This window comes from Catharus ustulatus, chromosome 3, assembly GCF_009819885.2.
Source record: "Catharus ustulatus isolate bCatUst1 chromosome 3, bCatUst1.pri.v2, whole genome shotgun sequence".
Classification (NCBI taxonomy): Eukaryota; Metazoa; Chordata; class Aves; order Passeriformes; family Turdidae; genus Catharus; species Catharus ustulatus.
In genome coordinates, this window is record NC_046223.1 from 83,142,991 (window position 1) to 83,161,470 (window position 18,480).

At 38.8% G+C, this 18,480-nt stretch overlaps 1 protein-coding gene across 9 annotated transcripts in view; it reads left to right on the forward strand.

Moving 5' to 3' along the window:
• The window catches only part of SNAP91 (synaptosome associated protein 91), a 66,228-nt gene that overhangs the window by 22,232 nt on the left and 25,516 nt on the right, over positions 1 to 18,480 (forward strand). For all 9 annotated transcript variants that reach the window (XM_033056502.1, XM_033056504.1, XM_033056506.1 and 6 more), the window contains exons 5-16: positions 494 to 596; positions 2,188 to 2,281; positions 3,477 to 3,588; positions 4,908 to 5,014; positions 6,282 to 6,323; positions 9,751 to 9,821; positions 10,226 to 10,231; positions 11,193 to 11,220; positions 12,931 to 13,040; positions 14,213 to 14,340; positions 17,991 to 18,005; positions 18,138 to 18,308. In XM_033056502.1, coding sequence (XP_032912393.1) covers positions 494 to 596; positions 2,188 to 2,281; positions 3,477 to 3,588; positions 4,908 to 5,014; positions 6,282 to 6,323; positions 9,751 to 9,821; positions 10,226 to 10,231; positions 11,193 to 11,220; positions 12,931 to 13,040; positions 14,213 to 14,340; positions 17,991 to 18,005; positions 18,138 to 18,308 — 987 coding nt within the window. The remainder of the gene's footprint in view (positions 1 to 493; positions 597 to 2,187; positions 2,282 to 3,476; positions 3,589 to 4,907; positions 5,015 to 6,281; positions 6,324 to 9,750; positions 9,822 to 10,225; positions 10,232 to 11,192; positions 11,221 to 12,930; positions 13,041 to 14,212; positions 14,341 to 17,990; positions 18,006 to 18,137; positions 18,309 to 18,480) is intronic.

An 18,480-nucleotide genomic window follows, 5' to 3' on the forward strand; every position in this document is an offset into this window, starting at 1 on the left:
ATTTCCTTGTTCTGGTAAACGAAGTCGGAAATTTTGAAGATCCATGTAAGAGTCAGAGTGGCTAACATACATGAAACATCAAGAGTGTTTAAACTGAACTTGAACTTTGTCCTGGAAGTTATGCACCAGTTCAGTAAAAAGTTTTTGTTAAATTGGTATTTTTGCCTGTTAATAGAGGGGTAACTTTCTGGCCATCAAGTAATGTTACCCCATAACTGTATGGGCTTCTAGCAGATTTCCCCTGGAACCATGCCACTGGTGCATTGCATGAATCTGCTGGAAACAGAGGACAGTGGTGGATTGTTTTGGTGTACCACTACTGATTTTTCTTCAGAAGCTGAAAGACGTCTTGTGATGCCTGTTTTGTATGTGAAATTGCATAGTGTAGCAGAAACCACATAGTCTTGGGGTCTGTTGGCAGTATATTATCATTTACTGAAGAACTTCTGAACAAGCATGAAAATTAAATATAAATGTGAAACTGTTTTTGCAGGTTATGACATGTCCACCTTCATAAGGCGTTATAGTAGATACTTGAATGAAAAAGCATTTTCCTACAGACAAATGGCATTTGACTTTGCAAGAGTGAAGAAAGGGTAAGCAAAATTTAGATATGTAAATTAACAAGATTGTCTGACCCATGAAAATCTTATTTGGGGCATTACACTTTGTTTTAGTTTCTCAGTGACGCTGTTGTTATATGCTTCATGTAACTACAATGAAAAACCTGATTCTTAAAGTACTTGTAATTGGTTAAAAATTGCCCAAAGATGAGAGGAAATACTGGGTAGAAAGACAAATATTGAAGACTAAAATAAGGTGCCTTGCGAAACTGTGAGCTTTTAGTGCTAGATTTAATTCTTACCCTAATTAAATTTTGCTGCAGTGAGACTGTGTTTAGGATTTGGGGAAGGAAACACTCTGAAACAGTTTTATTACTCTCCAGTGACTTTCCCTAAGAAAGATGGCGGATTGCAAACATTGCCCGAAGTGAACGCCTGAAGTTCTTAGCAGGCAACAGAGCAAACAGTTATAAACTGAACAGCATAAGGTTGTAAACTGCTGGGTTTATTTCCCACAAGAACTGTGTTTTCAAAAAAATTGACCCAGCCTAGTGTAGTGTGTTGGTATTTACGAGAATACTTCTCTGGTCTCTAACTCCTCTTACTGGGACTTTAAAGGCTCTAGTTGTTCTCTTGAAGCACAGTTGGCACAGCATGTGGCTTAACACCCACTGAAGGTGCAGCCTAATTGAGTGCATACTAAAGATGCTCCTGCTGATTATGAGTTGCATACAGGATCCTTCTGGCAGTTCTGGTGTTTTCTGCAGCTTGGGATTCTGACCTGTTAATGCAGGCATCACTACCAGGCTGTTCTCTCCTGCTTCTCAAACAGACAGAAAATGTAGGGTCTACCATGGCAGCCTTGCTGTATAGCTGGATGCCATTCCCTTAGTGGGGACCATACAAGTTCAGTCTTGAACACTTGATGTTAAGTAAAGTTAAATTTGGGCTGCTGGGGATCCTACTGTTCCTGCCTTGCTCTGAATTCCTGGAAAGGCCTCTATTCCTATTGTTTTCTCAGAACAAGGTGTGCTGCCTCAGAATAAAGCATAAAATAAGTAAGAATGGTGGTATGCATTTCCAGAAAGCATATATACACCTGTCTGCAGCCAGGACAGGGCAATACATAATGATGGTTGTGTAGACCATAATAAGTTAGTCATAATCAGAGATAAAAATGACCATGCTTGAAGACTGCTCTAAGACTATGGATGACACTTAAGAAGTGCTACACATCCATGGACATGTCAGCAACGAGTTGTCATTAGTTATTCATAACAAACTTTGTGCACAAACTATATCAGTTCTCTAAGTACTTCTGTGGCAGTATTTCTAGTTAGTCATTTAAGCTCCCAATGTCATCTTTCCATAGAGATATCAATCTCTTGAATTCATCACTCTAAGACAAAACCTTTTCTCACTTGCTGTCAGGAAGGGTGGCTGGACAATGGATTTTTCATGCCAGCTCTCAGGATGACATGAGAAGTAGGAGAATCATACTGTGCTTTTGAAATGGTTTGAAATGAGTTACAGGTACTTCAAGCATAAATTTTAGACAACAGTTCAGTTTGGGGAAAGGGAGAGAAGAAACAGCATGGCTTCTAATCTGTATTTCCTCTTTCAGAGCTGAAGGTGTAATGAGAACAATGGCTCCTGAAAAGCTGCTGAAGAGTATGCCAATATTACAGGAACAAATCGATGCACTACTTGAATTTGATGTATGTATTGAAGCTGACTTAGGATTTACACTGGGCAGTGACTTATAAATGATGCATTATAATGAACACATATCACCTTGTAAGTAATGCTTTACTCATCATTCCTTGGAAGGACCAAAAAATCCTCTTTTCAGAGTCCCACTGAGGTATTGTGGCCAAGGATGGCCCTTGCCCATATGTATGAAATGTAAAGATTGTACTTTCGGTTTTGTGGAGAGAGAATTTGGAGTTTCATCTTCTGCATCAGTGAGGGGGAAGAAATGGACGAAGCAAGGAGACTGAACACTCCATTTTCTGTCTCTTGGCAATCAACTTCTTTTGGGGGGGGGCTGGGAAAACCCCATTAAAATGCCACATGTATGTTGTTTGGCTTCCCCAAAATCTTCATCTGGTTTTCAGCTGTGAACTAAACTGGCTAAAGTTTAATCTAGAATGTTCATAGAAGTAAGTGTTTACAATATATTTATCATATCATGAATGCTGGTAGGTTATTTATCTGAACTAAGGATAAAAACAGGAGTCAGTTGTAGGAGCCACAGTGTAACGTTTCAAAGAGTTTTTTGAAGGAATTGGTTCTGTTGTTGGTGGCCAGCAAGATACACTTTGAGGTGGAAGGCAAAGCCCACTACCACTCTCAGAGGAAAGGCTCTGAAATGCATGTCTCACTCATCCCTTAAATGGCATAGGAATTGTGATAGTGCTCTCAGAAGAGGAGATATTTTTAAGAAAAGAAAGCCCTTTTAATAAATGAGCACATATTTTCTTCCCAAGTTAATTTGGGAAAGGATCTTGACATCATTAGTCATACATTAAATACATTATGTCATACATTATGAGATAAATACATTATCTCATCGACTATTAAGTTTTTGTTGAGCTCTGCTGTAAACTGACATGTTTTATCCATTTCATTAAAACTGTAAACAGCATCTCTGCCTTCCTCTTCTTTATTAGTGAAGGAGACAAGACTTAAAATGTTTACTGTTGATGTGGATAATCCTCTGCTGTAATGGATTGTTTTGGAGTTGTGAAGAAAGCAATCCTTGATCTGCTAACCAAAGCTTTTGTTTAGTGTCTTAGCATGAAAACTTCACTGCTTGATTCTGTCTATAACAGCACCAAATACCTGGTGTAAGCCAAAATGTTTGATTGCATTCGACACTTGTTTTGTAAATAACTGATATTTTATTTGTAGGTTCATCCAAATGAACTGACAAATGGTGTCATAAATGCTGCATTCATGCTACTGTTTAAAGATCTCATCAAACTTTTTGCTTGCTACAATGATGGGGTTATTAACTTACTAGGTAAGTAACCTGGCTTTTATCTCACATACCATACGTGAGTGAAAAATCAGTTTCAGATCTGCTTCAGTTTTTACTAAACTTTCATTAAAGCTGCATATTTCTTGACTCTTCTAGTCTGAAGCGAGAGAAAATTTTAAGCTGTACCCTCTTACATTAGTGTAAGAGGATCATCACATGTCCTTAAAAGTGTGTAGCTGGATACTTTAAAGACAGTGACCATCTCTGTGCTTAAAGAAATGTACAGTGCTGTGTGAGCTTGTGTAATATGCCCTGCAAAGTCAGAAGCTTTTGCATTTTTAAGATACCCACATTCTTTTGTTACATATCACAAAATCAATTAGGTTTGAAAAGACCTCTGAGATCATTGAGTCCAACCTGTGATTGTACACTGCCTTGTCACCTAGACCACGGCAGTGAGTGCCACATCCAGCTCCTCCTTAAACACTTCCAGCGATGGTGACTCCACCACCTCCCTGGGCAGCCCATTCCAATGTCTGATCACCCCTTCTGTGAAGAGTTTCTTCCTAATGTCCAACGTGAACCTTCCTGGCACAGCTTATTACTGTGTCCTCTTGCTGGTTGCTTGGGAGAAGACCAACCCCCACCTTTCTGTGCCCTCCATTCAGGTAGTTGTAGAGAGTGACATTGTTGTGTGACAGCCTTGTACGGAGTAATATACTCCTGAATAACATTCCTGATCTGCCTGAAAGCATGACTGCCAAAACTGAATCCTCTCTACAACCCTACCTGCCGTCAGCCTACGAAGTGTAAAGGAGGCTGTGAACATATTCTGAAGTTCAGGCAGCCTGGTGGGATCACCAGCATGACACAATGGGTTGGGCATAAAAATGCAGTTGAAATTTCACTGTTGAAGTTGGGTTGAAATACATGGCAGCTGTGTTTAATAATGGAGAGAAATGGACTTTAGAGACCTACTTAAGTGAAAAAATTACAGTCCTTTGGAGTGAAGATAATTTGGAGAGGACATATGTTTATGTTTATATCCTTAATTATTTTCAACTTCAGTTGGGTGACTACCTCACCTGCTTACTTTTTGGTCATTTAAAAAAGTGGTTGACATCACACACAATGCTGTAGCTAGTGGGGTTCAATTTTATGGTCTACATAATTCTTTAGCAGCTCAGAAAGCCCAACTTCTAAACTGCATTAGGCAAGAGATGCCACTAGATTAATGTCCAAGTAGTAAATGTTAATATAGTATCATATTCTTGACATGCGATTTTTCTTTAAATGAGACTTGCAGGTATAAGACCTAATGTAAGACATCTTAACTGAAATTTACCACATTATTTCTTTAGAGAAATTTTTTGAAATGAAAAAGGGACAATGTAAAGATGCTCTTGAAATCTACAAACGGTTTCTAACTCGAATGACCAGAGTATCAGAGTTTCTTAAAGTTGCGGAGGTAAGTGGCTTTCGGTCTTCTGGAGGCTGGCACTTAAGTTTTTTGTGATTTTGTCTGGTTTGGGGCTTTTTTGTTTTGTTTTGTTTTGTTTTTTTTGTTTTGGTTTTTTTTTTTTTGTTTTGTTTTTTTGGTTGGTTGATTGGTTTTTTGCACCAATGTAAAATATTAATTGCATATTTTAAGCATCTGTCTCAATGGATCTTGGGTCCATTGGACCCATCCAAGCGGATCTGGATCTTGGATCTGCTTCTTCAGGTCTTGTAGTTAAGCCCAGTTAGGACTTCCACATGTCTCTATGGTGCTGCCAAACTCAACTTTCCTGGTTAAATTAACAGATGACATGACCTCAAACGTTCCAATGTTTTTGAGAAATGTGATAAATGCATGCTTCTAGGACAGGGTTGAACATTAGAGGAAGATATAGCAATTGGTAATAGAAGCATGCAGGTTTTTTAAGTCTGCTTTTTTTAGTCTTTATAGCCAACATTAAGTTAACTGTAATGTGAGATTTTCCCGGTTTTGTTCCTTGTTATCATCCTCTTATGTGGATAATAGGAATATTACATGGTTAATTAACTCCTTTGCTGGGCTCTCATTTGTGGTAGCTGGCTCTTTGGCACAGGGTGCACATTTTCCACATTTCATACTTCATTATAATGGACAGTAGTAATGAGCTGAATAAAAATTTTGTTTCTTTGCTAATTCACTTATCTATGCAGAAGCCTGATAGACTCCTTAATGACTTGTAATGTCAGATATGAATATTGAACTTGAGGGAGTAGAATACTTTAGAGACACAGATCAGCTTTTTGGAGAGGGGTTATAATGACTACTTCAGGATTGTGAGGTGCTTGCTCTTCTGCAAAAGCTAAACTAACAGTCACTCTGAAGAGCCATAGTGTGAAGCAACAGGGCTGCTAATAGAAGATTGTAGACTTAGACCTTAATTTGCTGTCCTCTGAGACAATGGTAGACAATGGTATATGACCAGTGTATTCGGTATAGAGTGTGAGTTTCGTGTGTGTGAAATCAAGCTCCATTTTCTTATCCTTTTATTTTAAATGGATATTTAATTTGTGGGGGGGAAAAAAAGACCGCTGTAGGTTGTTGAAGGTAGCTACTGGAAAGATGGACATCTTTCTAACTTTGTAGTATTTTTCTAAAGACAGGGTGCATTATAACTTGAAGAGCAGTTCTACTCAAAATTAATGCCTGCTGCAGTGGAATAATGCACTCATATTTTACTTTTACTCTTTTATCTTCACAGCAAGTTGGAATTGACAAAGGTGACATCCCTGATCTTACACAGGTAAGCTTCTCATGTAGTCTTTTTGGATTCATGTAATAAGTGAAAGTTCTGTAATTAGGGAAGCGCACCAGGGATGCAAACGTTGGTGAAATCATACCACCTAACAAGCTGTAGCTGCAGGTCCATTTTAAGTATCACTTCCAAATTGGCTGGGGTGCCTGGCTTTGTGTTTAATGTGAAGAGGGTATTTACTTAGAGGAGATCCATGCTGAATGCACCTATGGTATTTTTGATACCAGTGAAATTGGAACAGAAGAGCAACCCCAGAAGCTTAGCAGCTGCAAACCCCAACCGTTCATATAGTTTTTGTTCATGCAGTTTTTGATAGCCTCTTGAAAGCCTGGTTTAAATCAACATCAGAATGGTGTTTCTCTCACTTAAATGCCACTTAAGAATTCTGAAAGTGAGACATTATGAAAAGGTGGAGATTAATAATCTTTGTGGATTTCAGATACAATGAGGCTATAAAGTCTGGTCACTCTTTCAGCAGACAAAATCAGCATGTGCAATACCAAACCTAATCTTGAAATAGCTGACATAATATCTTCCCCTACCTCTGTCCCTCAGGAGGTCTTTTTTAACACAGTGCAGTCAGTGATGAGCTAAGTCCTTAAACCAGGAGAAATCACCTGGAACCCAGTTAATGAAATATACTTTATACATTTCTGTGGCACTTTTATCTGCTTGTGCTTGTGTTGACCCAACCTGTTCTGTGTCATCAGTCAGTGCTGCAGTTGCTCAGCAGCACCTAAGTTACTGCTGCTGGATGGTGCTTTCCACCCCATGAGCCAACACTTTAAAATAGAACAGTTCATTTGGAAAGAAGGGACCTACAATGACCATCTCATCCAACTTCCTGACCTCTTCAGTCTCTGCTCAGGTAGTCCCTCACAGCTGCATTCTCCCAAAGGCTGCTTGGGACTCACTTGCTAAGGCTAGCCTGAAACATGCTGTATAGCCTATGTATAAGACCTTGACAGCATATTTCAGGGAGAAAAAAATTAAAAGTGAACAATAAAACTGAATTTCAGCTAACAAATAGTACATAATTCTATGTAGTATCAATTGTATACCTAAATTCCTACAGCAAGCCATGGCATTAGTAAGAGGTATTGTGCAAGAAGTTGGTTGTGTTAACACTCTGTGTGTACAGTAATTTCACAACTATAAGGCGCACCCTTTTGACTAAAATTTTGGCCCGAAGCCGGAAGTGCGCCTTATAGTCCTGTGTGCCTTATATATGGGCAAAAGTTTGGAAATTTGCCAACCTGGAAGTGTGAGCCGGGAGCCAACAGGGCCACGGCTGCCAGGTGGAGGTGGGGCCTTGGCCAGAAACCGTGCGGGGGGAGCCGGGGGTGGATCCTCGCTGCAAAAAAAAAAAAAAAAAAAAATGCGCCTTATAGTCTGGTGCCCCTTATATAATGTACAAAGTTGCGAAATTTGCCGATTCCCGGAGGTGCGCCTTATAGTCTGGTGCGCCTTATCGTCGTGAAATTACTGTACATACTCAGTAAATCTAGACAAGTGGTATAATTCAAGTTGATAGTTGTCATCTTTTTAGTTTGGCTGCAAAGTTTTGGAGGCTGAGAAGGCATCTTAGCAGCTAAAAATAGTGACTCATTTTTGTCTACTAGCATTTCCTAAACTATGACAGTTTTGCCCCTAGTAGCTAGTGGGGAATCCATATCTAAGGTTCCAGCACAATGCTGGATTATCTAACATTAGATAGATTATCTAATGTTAAAGCAGTATCTAGAAGAAATTAAACAATGTTCAGTGTTGCAAATTAGGTACCAGATAGTATTTCCTTTCCAAATGTTTGTGTCTGGGTAGAAATTTTCTGAAGCTTCGTCTCTGAGTTCTGTTTTATAGCAAAGTTTTATATGACCTTTCTGGTTTTTAAGAAACCATTGATGAATGTATTGGAAAGCTATCTAAAATGTCTAGAGGTAACTAGTAACAGTAAATCATGCAATCTCTTTTGTTAATTTTTTTAACATAACTTTTACTTACATGTTAGTCTCACAATGGGTATCTTACAATATAGCCTTTTAAAATACGTAAAAGTCTGAATCTCTCTGGATTTTTTAGTTTGTTTTACTTTTTGCTGGAGAATTATTATAACTAGGTCACTTGTGTTTAACCAATTCTTATTATGCCCAGATGAATTTAAAGTTAATAAATATGCCTGTGAAAGCAGCAAGGTCAAGATGTCTCTTCATTGCTTATATACGTAGGATGTATTTAAACTCAATCTGTCATTTAAGATTATTTTGAGCGTTTTAAATTTCTGGATGTGTTAAGTTACTGGTTTTAATGCTGAAATCAATATGCAGGCACTGCAAGAACACAACTGTGCATCGGTACTAGCAGGTGCTGTGCATCCTGAAATATCTGATTCAGCCAGCCAGCTGTTTTTTCAGTATAGGAGCAGTATAGGCTGTTAACAAGAATGCTTGATAATTATGTCTGCCCTGAAATCAAAGATGTTATTTATTAAAACTTCATAGGTATTGCTGTCAGGAATTGTGGTTGATCTGAAAGAGACTGATGAAAAGAATTCCCTGTTTAGAGACTGAGGAACTGATGAACTTGTAACCCTGATATTCAATTATTATATGCTAGTATGTCTCTCAAGGGTTCCTTCCCTGCTTGTTGATCTTCTGAGTCTACTTATCCAGACTCTATTTATATACTAAGCCCAGTGTGCATTTACAACTACTTTTCCTATCTGCCATTGTAACAGCTAGTGCCTGTGGGTATTGGCTGCTGACCACAAAAAGGTTGCTTAAAATAAAACCTAAGACCAGGGATGTCTGTAAAAGCCTAGTGTTTTTTAGATGTCTAAAATAGCAATCTTTCTGCATTTCAAGCTAGCTGCACAGTAACCTGTGCCGGGGTGCCATTTTGAGAACAGCTGTAAGGTTTTGTGATGTTGGGAACCTTGAGCCAAAGGTAGCTCCCTCTTGGGGGGGATTGGAAAGGAATTTATTCTGTCTAGGCTGCAAATGCTTTCTAGCCCTCTGGTCCTGAAAGAAGTGTTGAGGGCTCTGACTACAAGCAAAACTGAAAGTGTGACCTTGAACCTATGAACCTTAAAATCAAGCCTGTGTATGCCTGTGTTGTTGTCAATGTTTAACAGTGATTTAAAGTATGATGAGCAGCACATCCTGGATTTGGGCTTCAGGTGCTGCATAGTGGAGGTAAACGTTTTCCATCTGCAAATTTGGATGCAGTAATATATTTTTTAAAACTGGCTTTGCCCGAATACTCCTAGCATGGAAACCCACTGTTTCCACACTGATGTAAATAAAGTAACTGCACGAGCACATACATCACGGACTTCAGGGAAGTTGATGCTGGATTTCAAAGTATGGTTAGATCACTGCAGTACATTGAGGTGTGTATCTTTCTCTCTGCTTTCAAGGCTCCCAGCAGTCTCATGGAGACCCTTGAGCAACATCTAAACTCACTGGAAGGAAAAAAACCTGGCAACAAGTAGGTATATATGTTGCACCATGTATCTAGGCATAACAGAGACAGTATGAGATTAGCTGATATTTAGATTTGCCTCCCCCAACCTCCATTTGTCACTTAGCTAGAAAATAAGACAAGGCTTTTCCTTTCCTTTATAAAGTCATCTTAATGGCAACTTTTGTTTAATTAATGGTGGTGGGGGAAAAACACAGAACAACCAGACACTTTCCAAAATGAACTACAATTACTTGAGGAAAACTAGAAGAAACTCAGGGTTTGCATGCTGCTAAGGCTTTTATCATCAAAATCTCTTTCTTTTCTAATGGTTTTGCATCTTCATACTAGATACTTGCCATGGGTAAGTCTAGGAAGGATTAAGCTAAACCTCTGTTTTCTCTTTTACTGTTGCTATCCTTGCAATTTAGCGAAGGGTAAGTACATACCTTTACATATCACTTGCTTGTAGCCTCAGTTATGTGTATTTTTAAAATATTTTCTTGAACACTTAGAAATAGACATTTTCTTTGAATTGAGCTAACTGTTCTTTGCTTTTGTATATAGTCATTAAGTTATTTTTTTGTCATTTCTGTGATTAGAAGATCTGGAAATCTTCTAATCTGTTCTACAGCCCCTAGGATTTATCCAATTCAAGTAACTTATGGGGTGGATGCTAGTTCAATACTGGTGCAGCTTTATCTTCAACTCCTCCTTTCATCTCTTAGATCAAAGCAGCTCTAAAAATATTTTAGCAGTATTTTCATACCTCATAAGGAAAGCAAACAAATGCACTGACGTGCATTTTAAGTTATGATTAAGGCTCTGTCAGTTACTGTTAGTGTGATTTTTGTGCATGTGGGAGAACTTTCAGCTTGAACTTTCCAAGCTCACTGTTTTCATACTTTAAAGTGTAGTTATTTTCAAGTAACCCTGACTTTCTTTAAAAGAAAGTAGACTTTGTAAATTTGCTGACACATCCTCAGAAGGCTTATGTTAGATAACTGCTTTGGTATTGGTGGTGTTTTGCTGCTGTTGCATGGTTTTCTAATGTGGTGTCATCTTGCCCCAGTAATTCTTCCCTGCTGGGTCCTGTAGTCCCCAAGGCAAGGTATTTGCATGCATCTCTGCATTTCTTCCATTTAGTAGAGCTTATTTAAAAAGCAGAATAATCCTGTGATGCCAGTTATCTCAAAAAAATTAATTTAAGATTTGAAGTAAAACTTGTATTCCTCGTCTAAAGTGGCACATGGAAGTTTGAGAAATGTAGAGGGCATGCAATTGAAGAGATCTTCAGAAAGCTTTCATGCTTAGCTTTTGGTCTTTTTGCAGGAGTTTTGATGACCAGAAACATAGTTTTAAAGCTGTACTTATCTGAAAACCCACTTTTTTTTCTAGATCTGGGGCTCCTTCTCCTCTGAGCAAGGTAAATACTATCAGTTGCTATACTAGATAATTATTGTTCAGGTAGTATGGTTTAGAATATTGTTAGGAGTTGAATTTCAATCTCTTAATCTACTTTTTAGACTTTGCCACCTAATTGACAAAATTTTATCTTTTAATGGCTTCATAAACAGTGGCCCCATTAGAGTGTGTCACTGATCTGAAGGGCTGCAGTGCTTGAACCAGTCAGGATGCAAAGGAACTTCACTTGGATATGATGATTGCTCCCTGTGAAAGCATAAAAGATACACATATTTTTATCTCAGCTTCTTGTTTTTTTGGGTTTTTTTGCTTTCACTCCACCTTAATTCTCATGTCACCAAGAAGCTTGCTTCAGGGTATTTCTCCTCCAAATCCTCACTCCCTCCACAGCTTTTTAGGAGGAGGTTCTGGCTCTTTTAAAACCATATTCGTGTGAAGAGCCAGGAAGAAAGGAAGAAGATTTTCATTCAATATGCCTAGTTTCAGAAATGACCTTCTTTAGTGAGACTGCTGACCTCAATTCAAAGCAAGAGTTGCCAGTGAAAATGCCTTGGTTTGAGTGTCAGATAAACTAATGAGCTTTATGGTGTTAGTAATAGTAGCTCCTGGTATCCCTGGAACATTGCCAGGTGCCATAGCTTGGTCTCATAATGGTTGTTGTGAAGGAAAAACTCAATAAAATCTTCTGAATCTAATGCAGGGAGTTCAATGCTTGATTCTAGAGAAAGCTCTTAAATTTATTTTCTGAAAATCCCTTTACAAAAAAAACCTCAACAAAATGTAACCCCCACAAGTCTGCTGTTTAATACAAGAGCAGCTGGTGAGAACTATGTGATGGCTCAGAAAGTGTTCTTACAGCTTTAGCCACATCTTCCTTGATGCACATGAGGGATTGGGACCATTGTAGTCTCAAACCTACTCAAGCTTTGAGGAGAGTCTAAAAAGCTTACACCCATCTGCTAGTTTATGATGATGGGAAGGCAGTAGAAGAACTCAGGAGAAAATCTCTTCAAATTTACCATTATTTTTCCTTCTTGGAAGTGGTCAGAATGGAAAAAAAGTACTAAAATTAGGCCTTGTTTTCAGTTGCTAGGAAAAGAATCTCTCTAGCATGTGAGATGCTGTACCAAAGCTTACAGTGTCTTTTAGAATTGACACTCTGCAAGGTAACTTGAGTCTTCAAGTTCACAGAGGAGTTGCAATAGACTCTCCTGGGTGTCTTTCCTTGCCATACTTGAAGCAAAGTCATAGGATGAGCTGTCTTTTGTATCTTCCCAAGGACTTAACCTTGAGTGCTGTTGATGGCTCTTTAAACTCTCTTCTGAACATTTACAAACACACTTTTAACTAGCTTCTAACCATTTCTCTCCTCTCACCATTTCTGTGGTTAGAGTGCTGAGATGCTGTTGTGGAAAAACAACTATGTCGTTCCATAGACAAAATGAAGAGTCTGACAGTTACAGAAGCAACTGCTTTAGAATAAACCTTTATAGAACCCTTTTTCCTTCTTTGGAGTCACCGTGGGGTTTCTCAGCTCTACTACCATCTGAAAACTTAACCCAGTCTTCCTTAAATTCTTTCAGAGGAGAAAACAGCTCATGATAAAATGGCCTGATGACAAAATCGGGTTTTTAAAGTATGTGCATCTGTGTATGAGTTGGTTGGGGAGAAATGCTGGTATATTGAATGTATATTTAAAATATTTCTCCAGTCTTCTCCAGCCACAACTGTTACATCTCCTAGTTCTACTCCAGCAAAAACTATTGATACATCTCCTCCAGTCGATCTTTTTGCAACTTCATCTACAGCTGCTCCAGTCAGGTAAGCTAAAAAGTGTATTTGAGTTACTGAGCTTGATGTAGGTACCAAAGCCATACTTGTAAGAGGAGGTTTGCATAAAAGGCTTTGCTTATTTTACAGGTAGTTTACATCAGTTTTCAAAGGGATACATTATCCTACCAGTATAGATCACAAATAAATTCTAACACAAAAAACCAAAACAAACAAACAACAACAAAAAAACACACAAAAAGCCACAAAAGTGCTGTACGTAAACTTCTAATTGAATAGATTGAAGTAATATGCGACTCCAGAGGAGTGTTTGCTGACCTTCAGAATTTTCTTTGTAAAACTGCTGAATTAATATTTCCTTTTTCTTTCTTTTCAAATCAGTTAATGAAACACAAAGATAATGAACTTCTGAAGATTGAAATAAAAAATAAACATTTACCATGAGAAAAATCTGAACCTTGCTTTCAAGTCACAAACAGAACAAAGCACTGTTTCGCATTGTAAAGAGCAGCAGTGATTGAACTCTAGAGATGTAAAAACTCTTAAACTTGAACAAAAAGTCTGTAAGATATAACTAATTTAAGTGTCAAGTGAAGAACTTAAGAAAGAGCCTCTCTTGTTTGTTATTTAAATGCTCTAGATGAACAAGATCTGGTTTCCTAAGTAAATACCTGACAGGCTTAACCCATCGAAGTTTTGCCAGTTCTCTTCTACCTAAATTTCATTGCCTGGAAACGCAGGTTTCTTGCTTTCTAACATGGCATAATGAAGTATGGAAGTAGAATGGTACTGGTTTCAGTCACAGCAATTATTTTCTCTGTTTTTAAGGACCACCTGACATTTTGTATTTTCTGTTTTGGGTGTTGTGGTGGGGATTCTTTTGGTTTGTTTAGTTGGGTTTGGGTTTTTTTTTGTTTAGGTTATTTGGGGGAGGAGTTAAAAATTTTAAGTCTCATAGATCTGTTGCAATGCCATCATCAGGAAATGGAAGTAAGTTAAGGTTCCTATCCTGGGTTGTAGCATATTCTTGAGACTCACTACACTAGAGGTGCTTATGGCCACCACTCTAATCCTAAAGCCTGAAAAAAAGATCTCTATTTCATCCAAATTAAGGTTGGTTCTTTAATCCAATCATGAGCTTTTTTAAAAAAATTGATACAAATTCCTCCAGTATTTAATGTGTCTCTTCCTTTTCTTGGCAGCTCTTCCAAACCATCCAGTGATCTTTTGGATCTTCAGCCAGATTTTGCTGGTACTGGGCAGGCAGCTCCAGCACCTGCTCCTGCGGGCGCTGCTGCTGCTGCTGCTGCTGGAGGCACTTCATGGGGAGGTAGAGAAACCTCACTATCAGCATCCCTTCTTGCAGTCTCCATCTCCTTGCCTGGCTGAACTGAAATCTGCCTCTTTCTCTGCTAGCACAGGATGTTCCCAACTCACTCCCAGGCTTCTGCTGACCTGACAGTCAGGCATCCCTCTGCAGCACAAGGCTACTTCTTTCCAGGGATATGCATAATAGCATAAGCTGCTTATAAGGGCCTGACTGCAAAGCTGAGGGAGCCAGGATTATGTGACTAAAAGTGAGCAGGAAGGGGATGGATGAAGGTGAGCAGGTAGGGTAGGCACTTCAAAACAGAAGAACCAGAACTTCTTATGTGCTTATTGGCAAGGTGGGGGCAGAAACCAGCTCTTCTGTTCATGCAGCAAACCCCCACAGATCAATAGGAGGAGCAACAAAAATGCATGTAAAGCAGATGGTGGCAATTTAGTTCTGCTGCAAGTGTGATTTCCTCTGACAAGTCTTAACATATTTTAATAAAGTATCTTCCTTGTGCACTTAGAATAATAATATGGAAATAGAAGTAGAGGGTTAACTGCTTTCAAACAGCAGTAACTCACCAGTGCTCTGAAATCTGACCCTGTTGTTCCAGGCAGCAGTAGCAGCTGGTGATCTGGAGGACCACAGTAAATGTAGGCAGTGCTCACTCCTCTCCTGTTAAAACAAGGAATTAGGCCAGTAAATGTGATTTAATTTACACAGTTGAAACCCATTGTGGTATAATCTGAAGAGATCCTGTGTGGCAACTTAATGAACTCATCAGCCCTCTCCCGGCAGGAATGCAAAACTGAGTCATGCTGACTCTGCTGTCAGTGCTCATACTGGGTACTGGTGGCTTCTGCAGTCCCTGTTTCTGCTCTTAGTTGTAGTTCATTAAAGATGACATTGTATTTCAGCCACTTCCTCATGAGATGATAGCTAGGGCTGTGATGTAGACATTGTATTGCATATTCCAGTTTAATCTGTTGAATTAATTTCTTTTTTTGTCCCTGCAAATGTCAATTTTATTAACAGAGTTATAGTCTTACCCAGACAGCAAGACCAAAGAGCGATCTATTCTCGGGTGCCTGGGACTAATTATTCTGCAGTATTTTGATTGTGTCCTATTTGTCTTACTTTGTCATTGCCAAGCATTGAAATACAAGCTTTTGAGATGTTTGAAAGCATGAAATTGTTTAAGCAGTTGCTCATTCCTGCAAAAATAGAAGTAAAAATTAACAGCTAGTAATATTGTAAAGTATTGATTTGCATAGAAATTGAAAGCTGGGTTTTTTTTGGTTTTGTTTTTTTTTTTTAAACAAAACATCCATAGTTTGGAAATTACATGCTTTTATTCTTCTGAATTACTAAAAACTTTAAAATTGGCTAGTAATGGACTTTTACTCCATGACAGAAATGGACAGCTAATTATTTTCCTATGGCCAGAATTGTTACTATCCATTAAGTACCTTCAGTTTTATCTTACAGAATAGCATTTTGGTAACTTAGTAAGCTTCAACTTTGTCTGCTTTACTGCTGGCAGCCATCCAGATATGATGAGCTGTTACTGCACTAGAATCTTGCTTGCTTTATTTTTTCCTCTTTTAACTCTCTGAAAGAATAAAAATATTTCACCTGGAGGGTAGGAGGTAGATTCCTAATGCGAGCTAGTGAACTCTCCATTGCTGGAGATTTTTCAAGTCCTGGGTAGTCTGAGCCATGGCTGACCTGATCTGATGTTGGGAGCACTGTTCTGAGCAGGAGGCTGGACAAGATGACCTTCCTTCTACCCAGGAAGAAGTGCTGCAGTTCAGAATAGCCAGGAAAATGTGAATATCACATACTTCATGTTGCAGCATCAATATATATCAACAGTAAACAATCCTGCTTCTCTTAGTCTCACTGGCAGTGTAGATTCTATGTATTTTGGCATGTGCTGTATATTCAGTATAGTGGATTATATTTGGGGTTATGTACAGTACATTACACATCTTGTTGTATACCTACTGTATTTCTGAATACACAATATGTCATCTAGCAAATGAACTGTAACTCGTGAAAATCTACACTTCTGTGCTATCAGGAGACCATCAAGAAAGGGTAATATGGTGCCTGCAGCATACTGCAAGGAGAATAGATAGCCATTTAGCAGGTAGAGTAGACTATAGTATTACAAAAAATACAGTAGGTCAAAGTCTGCGTCTTTGTGGAGTTTTACTCCTGGATATAAAAGCAAGCTGACTTGAATTTCTGCTCTGAACTCCCTTAGAGTGCTTTAGAACATGGATTTGCTAACAATATTGTTACTTTAATATTACTCTACAAAAAAACCACTGGTTTTAATCATTCCCACGTTAAGACTAAGTGTAGATTGCTGTGCTGGATAATTGTAATTTCACTGTATTGAGTTCTATAGCATAACTGAATAACAAAAAGACATTGAAGACTAAGCTAATAGAACTTAAAAGTTTGCCAACAGTTGCTTATTTCAAGTCTAGCTGTGAGCCATTCAGCTGATGTGCAGTAATGGGATACCAGAGTACTGCATTTTTAATGTATTGTTCTGCTCTTTCAGAATGGTATTTTGACTTAGCTCAGCTTGTGCCATCAGTCTCAAGTAGAGCTTGCCCAAAGAACCAAATATGAAAACTGTAAAATCCAAAATGTAGGGTTTTGCTGCCTTTTTTTACAAGTATTCTAAAATAAAGACAATTTTGTGAAGATAGGTCTGTGCCTGCTCAATCATTTTGCTTCCAAATGGTGACCCACAGTCAAGCATCAGGACTCTGCTTGCTGTCTGGTGTGGATCAGATGAACCCATGACCCCGTTAGGTGCACAAAGAATCTAGGAGCAGCACTGAGATACTGGTTAGTAAATAGGTAGTGACTGAGCTCAGACTATCCTAATGACAGAATAAAAATTTAATAGGACAAACTCATTAGCTTTTACATGTTTTTATATCTTGTAGTTGATTTTTATGTAGGCAAAACTTCTGTGTTTGAGCTGAATCTGGCTGATCTTAGAGGACATCAGATTGTAGGAAAGTCTGTCATTAAAGATGCTTCATTGGCTTCCAGAAACAGTTGACTGAGGAGCCAAACTTGGAGCACAGCCAGTCTGCTTATGCTTATGCTGTCAACATTCATACTCCTCGTAGCAAGTGTTAAAAGAGTTAGTTGTTCCTGCAGAGCATGTTTGCTCTATCATAAATGCAGAAAAAGCTCTTGAAGAGGAGCTGCTCTATCGATATATTTATTTATTTTGCACTTAACAGTTGTCCCAAGTCCAAGAACCACCACCTGTTTTGTCTCTCAGAATGTATTTGGGGACTAATGATGCCATGTATCATATCCTGTATCACATCCTATACAGTCACACTATTTGCAAGCTGCTCACTGATAAAGTACCCTTGCTTTAGTGCCTGTTCTGTGAAGGGTTCTAGAGATGTACTGTTTCTCTTTTGAAGAGTTATTAAACAGAATGAGCTTTGTCATGCCAGAATAACTGCTTGAATGTTGAAAAAGCAAGTGTAGAAATTATGTTTCTAGACATAACTTAGACATGTGATTTAGAATGTACATTTGGCTAATGAACATCTTCAATCTGGCAGTTCTACTAATTACTCTTTTTTTATTCTGCTGTCATTTTAATGGACAATCATTAGACCTCTTGGGAGAGGGTGAGTAGTATTTTCAATTTCTAAGACCTCTGTAGGTTAAGACTCCTTACTAAAAGCTCCATCTTTCTGGAGCTGAGCCAGTGTGGTCTTTGCCTTTCCCCTTACCTTTCCTGTTTACCCGGTTGCATATAGATAACCTGGCTGCACTTTCCGGTGTTACCTCTGAGCCACAGATTTCAGATCCATTTGCCCCCGAGCCTACTGCAGCTACTGCTCCAGCTACTGATACTACAACTACTACGGCTGCTGCTGCTACAGCCACCACTGTCACTGCTGCCACTGCTGAAGTGGATCTCTTTGGAGGTTAGTTTGGTTGCTGTAGTGCTCTACAGCAGTTCATGATGCAGTCAAAGCAATAATGAGCTCAGCTGTGTAACAAGGCCTCTGGTTTCCAGAAGTGCCTGTGTGGATGCTAGATGGAACAGGAAATATAAACTGCCCAACTACCTCTGTTTGCTGTGCTTTTAGCTAATAG